The sequence below is a fragment of the Dipodomys ordii genome, unplaced genomic scaffold, assembly GCF_000151885.1.
Source record: "Dipodomys ordii isolate 6190 unplaced genomic scaffold, Dord_2.0 Scaffold13, whole genome shotgun sequence".
In the NCBI taxonomy this organism is placed as follows: domain Eukaryota; kingdom Metazoa; phylum Chordata; class Mammalia; order Rodentia; family Heteromyidae; genus Dipodomys; species Dipodomys ordii.
The window spans coordinates 10,908,908-10,918,907 of record NW_012267229.1 but is presented as its reverse complement, the minus strand read 5'-3'; the positions used below and the strand labels follow the sequence as shown (position 1 = coordinate 10,918,907).

The window sequence follows — 10,000 nt, the reverse complement described above, 5'->3', positions numbered from 1 at the left end:
TCTGACCAACTAAATAAACAAATAAATACAAGATGAGAGTAAAAGGTATACAACTGTAATCCTAGCATTTTAGCACTTGGGTGGCAGAGGCAGGTGAATCATGAGTTCCTAGACCCTTGTCTAAGGGGGGAAAAAAGACTTTTATTGAATTGGGTGCTGGTCGCTCATACTTATAAATCCTAACTATTTAGAAGGCTGAGATCTGATTATCAAAACTACCCAAAGAAGAAAAGTCTATGATACTCTTATCTCCAGTGAACCAGCAAAAAGCCACAAGTGGAGATGTAACTCAAGGGTTGGAGCAGCAGCCTTGAGTGGAAAAAGTAAGGAGAACATTACGCCCTGAGTTCAAGCACCACTACCACCAGGAATAAATAAATTCTCTATATAATATCTCCTCCAGCTACTGCTTTTTTCCTCTGCATACTGTCATGTAAAAGTCCTCATGAAGGAATAATTACCTGCCTCTTTCCTCTGTCTTCTTTTTACTCCATTTAGGCTTTCTCATCCTTACTCAACTGAAACTACTCTAGCTGGTACTGTAGCAAGATAATCTGTTCCCTCTCCGCAGGATTTGATTGAGTTGATTACTCCCTCCTTGAAAAACTGCTGAGCAGTCCTCTCCACAGAATATGAGCTTTTTATTGCTGGTCTGCCTGAGCACTTCTCTGTTCCTAGTATCACAATAGTGCCTGATATACAGGTACTATTTTGTAAATTTTTTGGACAAATTCTGATAAAAGGTTGAATCAGATGAGGATAGGAATATTGCCAGTAGATTTGGCAGTGTGCATTTTTGGGTACGTTTTTATTGTAAAAATACTATATATATATATATATTTTTTTTTTTTTTTGGTGGTCTTGCTTACAAGTTTCAGTAGAGCACTAAAGATGAGAATCAGAGCAGAAAGATAAAGGAAAACCTGGAGGTTAGGAATTTAAGGGGAGAAAATTAGGCAATTGTTGTGAGAATTTAGCCAAGAAGAGAAACATAGGGCTGCAGTGACAGAATGTAAGTGAAGTCAAGAAGATGTCTTTGGAGTAACAGTAATGGATGCACTCCAGAGCTCATTATGGAAGAATTAACCTTTATATGAGAGCAACGTATCTGCCTAAATGGGGAAGATAGTTTTAAACTCAGACTGGTTGTGTAAGTTTGTGGTGGTGTAAGATTGTGACCTGACCTACCTAGTGAGCTGCATAAGAAATGAGGCTAGGTACCTAGTGGAAAGGGAGCCAGATTCTGTGGAATGGAGCTTGTCTATTTTCAAACTAGCCTTGTTTATAGTTGGGCTCCTGGCAGAAGATGGCTGAGGAGTAGGATATGGGAAGAGGTGGAAGGAAACGGAGCAGTTTTGGATATATGGTGTCTAAGGCTCTTGTTGTTTTTTTTTAAAATATTTTTAAGATACTATACAGAGGGTTACAGTCACATGAGCAAGGTAATGAGTACACCTCCCATTGAGCATTGTTACCCCCCCCATTGTTTTTCCCCTACCATCCCTTCCCTCCCTACTTTCCCCGAGGTTCTTTTTTTTTTAATTGTGATTAAGTAATTACATAATTTCCCAAATTTCACAGTATTGTGGAATAATGATGCTCATTTAAAGTCACAAGTTCATTCTAACTTTCCTGGAGCAAATTGTCTATCACAGTTTATAACATATAACGGTATACACATATACACCATACATGTGATCAGCAGCATGGGGATATTTAGTAGTGGTTCGACCAGATGAGTGGGAGTTCTTTGTTTCTTAAGTTCTGTTAATTTTGTCGTATCACCTAACATTTTGGATTTAGCATCCACTTATCAGGGAGACCATGTACCGTTTGTCTCTTTGCTCTTGGCTTACCTCGCTCAACATGATTCCTTCTAGCTCCATCCATTTCCCTGCAAATGCCATTATTTTGTCATTTCTAATGGCTGCATAATATTCCATTGTGTATAGATACCACAATTTTTGGATCCATTCATCTGTGGTGGGGCATGTGGGTTGTTTCCATATCCTAGCTATTGTGAACAGTGCTGCAATAAACATGGAGGTGCACGTGTCCTTGTATATTGGTTCCTGTTGTTCAGGGTAGATAGATGTAAGGCTCTTGTTTTTAAAACTTTTTTTCTTCTCCCATCTTCCTCTAGAGGAAGCCAAATGAGGTTGAAAGAATAACATTGGCCCTGCATAACAAGCCTGCCATCACAGTTTGCTGTTTGTGCATCCATATATTTGAGTTGTTTTTTTTTTTTTTTGTCGGTCATGGGGCTTGAACTCTGAGCCTGGGCACTGTCCCTCAGCTCTTCAGCTCAAGGCGAGTGCTCTACCACTTGAGCTACAGCGCCACTTTTGGTTTTCTGGTGGTTTATTGGAGATAGGAGTCTCACAGTCTCTCCTGCCCGGGCTGGCTTTAAACCGTGATCCTCAGATCTCAGCCTCCTGAGTAGCTAGGATTACAGGCGTGAGCCACCAGAGCCTGGCTGAACTTTTTCTTTTTTTGCAGGGGTGGGGGTCCAGTTGTGGGGCCTGAACTCTGGGCATGGGCGCTGTCCCTCAGCTCTTCAGCTCAAAGCTAGCACTCTACCACTTGAGCCACAGCGCCACTCCCGGCTTTTTTTCTTTTTGCCTATGTGATGCTGAGGAATCGGACCCAGGGCCTCATGCATTGCAAGGCAAGCGCTCTACCACTGAGCCACCTTCCCAGCCCCTATTTGAGTATTTTTTGTGTGCCCAAGTAATATAGCTATAATGAAAGTCTCTGCCTTCAAAGAAAAAAAATTTTTTAACGAGTCCTGGGGTTTGAACTTGAGTCCTGGGGTTTGAACTCAAGTCCTGGGCACTGTCTCTAAGCTTCTTTTGCTCAAGGATAGCATTCTACCATTTGAGCCACAGTGCCACTTCTGGCTTTTTCTGTTTATGTGGTACTGAGGAGTCGAACCCAGGGCTTCATACATGCTAGTCAAGCACTCTACTACTAAGCCACATTCCCAGCCCCAAGAACTTTTATTCTAATGCAAGAGATGTTGGTCCCTTTCTTCTTCCCCTACCTCACACCCTACCTATTAGCCCTAAGGTAAAAGGGAAGTACTTTTTCCTTGCATACTCCTCTCTCACTCTCCTTTGTTCTTTGTCTTACTCTGTGTGTGTGTGTGTGTGTGTGTGTGTTCCTTGTGTGTGTGTGTTCCGTATGTGTATGTTCCGTGTGTGTGTTCCGTGTGTGTGTGTGTGTTCCATAACTTGACATCAACAAAAGCATTACTTTTTCCTTGCATACTCCTCTCTCACTCTCCTTTGTTCTTAGTCTTACTCTGTGTGTGTGTGTGTGTTCCATAACTTGACATCAACAAAAGCATTAACCAAGCCCTTCTTTTTCACCAGTGAGTTTCTCTCATCATCCAACTTGAGCCTTCCATTGCACAGCATAGTAATGACATCTTTTCTTGGTTTCAGATGAGACTCCAATTATCGCAGTGATGGTGGCCCTGTCCTCTCTGCTAGTGATCGTGTTTATTATCATAGTTTTATACATGCTAAGGTAAGTGTACTGTTTCTATATTAGACTTTCTTCTAATACCCTAGTGTATCAGTAAATTTACCCATACAGTCCAGAAGACTAGAAGATAAGAACGATAAGTAGATACGTTCATGATACTGATAAGATTAAAATTTTGTTTAGAACTGGCTGAAACGTTCTAAATAGTCCCACTTAAGCTTTAGCCTCTCCTTTGTTTCCATCTTTCCAAACCAAATCTCAGTTCAGTTCAACCTAAAGCCCAAAATGATAGTTCAGAGGTTGGGGGAACAAACCACAACCATTGTCAAGATCTTCAGCTTTAGCCCTTTGGAAATAATCCCTAAAAGAGCCCTAGTGAGATTACATGCACAACAAAAGCCTATTTTATGTCTAGTTGAGGTTTGACCCCAAACCTCTCTAGAACTGCTGGCCCTGGCATGCTGAGCTAAGTGAAGGGCATTACAGGGTTCATCTCTAGACAATAACCCTCCAACAGTGAACAGGAACCAGGAGGACAGATATCCAAGGAAGAGAAGATGGTAGTGCGTTTGTCATCTTCCTGCTAAAGCTATTACCCTGATGACCTGGATTATCTCTGCCTTATTTTTGTCCTAACCTGCTCACTATTCCCTCCCTCTGTTCTTCTGTGGGAATAGGAAAGTGGGAGGGCTAGTATGCCCACATACACACTTCCACTTGTGCCTCTGTCAGATCTTTGCCCATCTAGTCTAGAGCTCTAAACTTCCCAGGGCTTCCAGGCTATACCTGGTTAACACCAGGACTTTGTTTCATGTAGATCTTTCTGTCTCCCCCTACCGTATTTCATACTTACTCACTGTTTCTCAAGTGGGTGCTGGAACTAGAGTACACAAAGGAGCCAACATGCCAGAATATATCAGTGGTGTAACCTGGGTTGGATTCTAGGGTATCAAGAATAAGCAGAAACATCCAAGGAAGTCAGTCACCATAAGATAGAGCTATCTCAGCTGTACATGACCTGTCTCTAAAAAAAAGTCTGATTATTTAACAAAGATTTGGGAAGGCTGAATTGATAAGCAGGAATACAAAGCCAATGATTGGCCACTTCTGCCTTTGTACACAGTTTTTCATTATAAACGTTGTCTCATTAGGTTTAAGAAATACAAGCAAGCTGGGAGCCATTCCAATTCTTTCCGCTTATCAAATGGCCGCACCGAGGATGTGGGTAAGGCAGGGGGACCTTCAAAGGAAAATCCAAGGAATTAAGTGTTTCTCCATCCTTTTATTTATTTATTTTTTTTTGGGGGGGCCCAGTCGTGGGGCCTGAACTCTGGGCCTGGGCACTGTCCCTCAGCTCTTCAGCTCAAGACTAGTACTCTACCACTTGAGCCACAGCACCACTTCCAGCTTTTTTTCTTTTTGCTTATGTGGTGCTGGGGAATCGAACCCAGGGCCTCAGGCATGCAAGGCAAGCTCTCTACCACTGAGCCACCTTCCCAGCCCTCTCCATCCTTTTAAAAGAGTAAAACTATTAGTCTCCAGAAAAAAGCTGGCTCCCCAGGGTACCTCACTGACCTTCCCCTTTGTTTACTACAGAGCCCCAAAGTGTGCCACTTCTGGCCAGGTCCCCAAGCACCAACAGGAAGTACCCACCTCTGCCTGTGGACAAACTGGAAGAAGAGATTAACCGAAGAATGGCTGATGACAATAAGCTCTTCAGAGAAGAATTCAACGTGAGTTCATTGTTGAGGCTGGTGTGGCATCAGGGAGAAAGGCAGACCTCATGTCAGGCCTTTTCATTCAGAAGTAAAAAATAGGTTTTTAATGGTTAATAGAGAAATTTTCTACCAGGTTTTTCTCACTCCCTTCCTGTTTGATCATAGACAGAAATATTTAAAAAGATTTACTTCATCTGCCTCACGTTCCCATCCATTTATTAATCCATCCATCATCATATCTGTTACTTCATTTGTCTAATAAATACCAAGCATCTAATGTGTACCAGGTAACATTCCAAATGACAGAGATATAGTAGCCAGTCTACTCTGAAGGAATTCACTGCCACTAGGGAATGAAGGAATTCACTGCCACTAGGGAAACCCTTAGTATGAGAATAGAAATAATTAATTGAAACAACAGTCTGGACATGAAAGACTGGGCATAGTTGAAGGGTCACATATTTTTTAGTGGTATTATTTAACTTCAGCTTGTGCTTGCTTAGCTTACTTACTCAGCTGGTGCTCTACCACTTGAACCATACTGCCAACCTTGCTTTTTGGTGATTATTTCCATAATGGAGTCTCAAAGAATTTTCTGCCCAAGCCAGCTTCAAACAGCAATCCTCTGGATTCCAACTTCTTTTTTGTTGTTGGTGGTGGTGGTGGTCGTGAGGCTTGAACTCTGGGCCTGGGCACTGTCCCTCAGCTCTTCAGCTCAAAGCTAGTGCTCTACCACTTGAGCCACAGCACCACTTCCTGTCTTGTGAGTGGTTTACTGCAAATAAGAATCTCATGGACTTTCCTGCCCTGGCTGGCTTTGAATCACAATCCTCAGATCTCAGCCTCCTGAGTAGCTAGGATTATACCAGTGTCTATCGAGAGACCTTTTAGAGTCTAGAACAGGAGACTCCATGTGTCCACAGTAAATAGGAGTGAATCAGTGTGGACTAGGTCAGTCAAAGAACACAGGCCTCATCTTGAATCTTGAATATTGAGATTCATATTTTTATAACTCTCCAAAAAGCATAACATGGAAGTAGTGCTATGGCTCAAGTGGTAGAACACTAGCCTTGAGCAGAGGAGCTGAGGAGCAGCGCACAGGCCCAGAGTTCAAGCCCCACGACCAACAAAATAAATAAATAAATAACAGAAAGCATAACATGTAAACCACCAATTGGTAATCCCAACCCACCAGCTCAAAAGAAATTCCTTGAAGAAGCAGCAGGAGTGGCAGGAAAATAGAACTAGGTATTTTTTATTTTTTTTTTTTTTGCCGGTTGTGGACCTGAACTCTGGGCCTGGGTGCTGTCCCTCAGCTTTTCAGCTCAAGGCGAGCGCTCTACCGCTTGAGCCACAGCGCCACTTCCAGCTTTTTCTGTTTATGTGGTGCTGAGGAATCGAACCCAGGGCCTCAGGCATGCAAGGCAAGCACTCTGCCACTGAGCCACCTTCCCAGCCCAGGAAAATAGAACTAGGGAACATTCCAAGATCTGAAACTAGCAGGAACAAATTATTAGGAGTGAAGAAAGCCACATTGAGAAAATTAACGAAGGACTCTGAGTAGCCTCAGAGAGGAGGTCAAGAGAGTTGTGAAAAATAAAACTAAGAGAAGGCTAGGCTGGGGTAATATTCCAAAAAGAAATTAATTATTTACCTGACTTAAGTAAATATAATCCCTGTGTACATCACCTTTGTAATAACAATAAAAAATTTAAACATAAAAAACGCTAGACCAGACCATTGATCTCAGAGATTGTCTTGAAAGAATTAGAAAGCCATGAACTAAGTAGATTTATATTTTGAAAAGATGATTCTGGCTGCTGTATGGTAATAGCCCATGGAAGGCCAGAATAGTTGCAGGACATACAGGGCTTACTGCAGTTGTTAGATCAAAAAAAGTTGGTATACTTAATGGTTAAGGAGAGGGAAGTAGCTTGAAGGACAGAGAACAGTTCCACAGTTGACCCATTCATCAACTAGATCATTGCTAAAGTGTAAGCTTCCTTCATACCTTTCTGATGTGCCATAGATCAGCTTTGTCTTGTGGAGTAGTCTTTTCATGATGCTGCCTTGATTTGAATCATCACATGGAGATAAAATGAAGTACAGTAAGGAAACATGACTGTTTCTTTTACCAATGAGGAACAGTTTCCCAGAAGCTTCTGGAACCTTACCTTGTCACATACTTGTTCTTAAACCAATCATGTACAAGGGAGATATAGGGTTATTGCAGCTGAATAAGACCAATCCATATTATTCCTGGGTCTTAGCCAGCGATCCCACAGAATAGAAACTCCGGGTGGAAAGTGGGAAGGAGGAATAGTTAATTGGATAGGCATATCAGATCTACCATGGAAGAGCTTAAAAAACCACTGTCTTGGGCTGGGAATGTGGCTTAGTGAGTGCTTGCCTAGCATGCATGAAACCCTGAGTTTGATTCCACAGTACCACATACACAGAAAAAGCCAGAAGTGGCTCTGTGGCTCAAGTGGTAGAGTGCTAGCCTTGAGCAAAAGAAGTTCAAGGACAGTGCCTAGGCCCAGATTTCATGCCCCAGGACTGGCAAAAAAAAAAAAAAAAAACACTGTCTTCAATATAAAGAAAAATAGGAGAGCTGGGTACTACTGGCTCACACCTGTAATCCTAGCAATTTAGGAGGCTGAAATCTAAAGATTATGGTTCAAAGCCAGCCTGGGCAGGAAAGTCAATGAGACTCTTACCTCCAATAAACTACTCAAAGAAAGCGGGGAGTGGCACTGTGGCTCCAAGTGGTAGAGCACAAGCCTTGAGCCAAAGAGGCTCAGGGATAGCACCCAGGCCCAGAATTCAAGCGCCAGGACTTTGGGGCGGAGTGGAGGGTGGGCGGTGGGGAGATATAGAAAGGAGGCAAGAGACCATTACAAGGCAAGATGTAAGAGTGAATGGAATACCTTGTAGCTTTCTCTTTATTTTTTAAACTATTGAAGAAACCACACCATCTAATATTCCTTATTGATTGAGAACATTTACCTCATCTGGTAGGACAGCACCCAGCCTCAGCACCACAGCTGGATTTGGTAGACATGGTATTATTTAGTTATCTGTAATATCACTTGCTCTAGGTAATGAGATATGTGATCCTGTTGTCATATTTTTCTGTGAAATGAACTTTTTGTAGTTAATATTTCCTGATATCTCATGATAAAGCATTCCAATAAATCCTTGGAGAATAGAGCATTCCTAGAAGTACAATAGAGAAATTGAGGTAGATTATAATGATAACCATTTGCTATGATAGCCATGGCTATTCATATTCATGAGCTCTTCAGGCTAGCACTGGGATAACAGGAAAAGCGTGACCAACATTGCCTGGATTCTTGGCAGTGAGTGCTATCTGGTAAATATTCACATGGAGCCTAAGTTTTTCTCTCTCTTTTGTTCCCATTACTCACTACTTAGGGATCAGCTAAGGTCCTGACCTCCAGTAAGATAGATAGTATGAGGACTTGCTTGAAGTTCTGTTTACTGAGATTTCAGACCCATCATTTAGGTACTTAACACTATATGGGTCTTCTTTCTGCATTGGCCAGACTGTCGCACAGACCCATTTTTGTATACCATGCTAGACTTTTTACTTCCTTAGATGTTGACATCAACAGGAAATTGGAATTTTTTTTTTTTTGTCGGTCGTGGGGCTTGAACTCTGGACTTGGGCACTGTTCTTGCACTCTTCAGCTCAATGGGAGCGCTCTACCGCTTGAGCCACAGAGCCACTTCTGGTTTTCTAGTGGTTTATTGTAGATAAGAGTCTCACGGACTTTCCTGCTCGGGCTTGCTTTGAACCACGGGCTTGCTTTGAACCACGATCCTCAGATCTCAGCCTCTTGAGTAGCTAGGATTATAGGTGTGAGCCACCGGCCAGCTAGTTGGAAATAATTTATTGAGGGAGTGAGTGGGATAGGGGGCTGGTGTCTCTCCACACCACTTCTATCTTTGGTAAGATTCTGGTTTGTAGTTTATTAGATTTTTTTTGTAAGCCCCTTTCTGTCTTGGGGCTTGAACTCAGGGCCTGAGCACTGTCCCTGAGCTTTTTCAAAAGCTCAAGGCTAGCACTCTACCACTTTGAGCCATAACATCACTTCCAGTTTTCTGGTGGTTAATTGGAGGAAGGGGTCTCATGGACTTTCCTGTCCAGGCTGGCTTTGAATTGTGATCTTCAGATCTCAGCCTCCTGAGTAGCTAGGATGAGCCACTGGCACGCAGTTAAATCAGTTTTAATACCTAGCTTATGATGGGGAATTGAAGCTACCTTAATGCCTAGTGTCCCAATCTGTACTGTAAAGCCCACTTCTAAGCTAGGATCTTGATCTTGCTGATGATCTTGAGCTTGTTACCTTATCTTGAGGTTTTTCATTACAATTCTTCTATTCAGCCTTATCATGGGCATTTTAGGGTCTCACCAAGTCTACCAAAGCCAATTCCTGTCTGGCCCAGACAGCTGGAGAATTTGCTATTTTCAGATTATTCAATAAATACAGCAGGATACCTGCATGTGATATATTGTCTCCAAACTCCAAAGTTTGGCTCAGTAAGCATTGCTCCTTCTCTTTAATGAGGAAATAAAAGTAGAGCACGGAGTAGCAACTAGTCTTCTAAGTTGGAGGAGATATACTGACATGCTGAAAGCTGTTGACCTTCAGACAACTCAGCTGAGGTGACAAGCCACAGCTTTTTTTTTTTTTTTTTGGGGGGGGGTCCGGTCTTGGGGCCGGAACTCTGGGCCTGGGCGCTGTCCCTCAGCTCTTCAACTCAAG

At 42.5% G+C, this 10,000-nt stretch overlaps 1 protein-coding gene across 1 annotated transcript in view; it reads left to right on the top strand.

Moving 5' to 3' along the window:
• Nucleotides 1–10,000, top strand: part of Ptpra (protein tyrosine phosphatase, receptor type, A) — a 119,934-nt gene that overhangs the window by 73,667 nt on the left and 36,267 nt on the right. Inside the window, exons 6-8 of the mRNA XM_013011041.1 lie at nt 3,447–3,531; nt 4,641–4,714; nt 5,086–5,222. Coding sequence (XP_012866495.1) covers nt 3,447–3,531; nt 4,641–4,714; nt 5,086–5,222 — 296 coding nt within the window. The remainder of the gene's footprint in view (nt 1–3,446; nt 3,532–4,640; nt 4,715–5,085; nt 5,223–10,000) is intronic.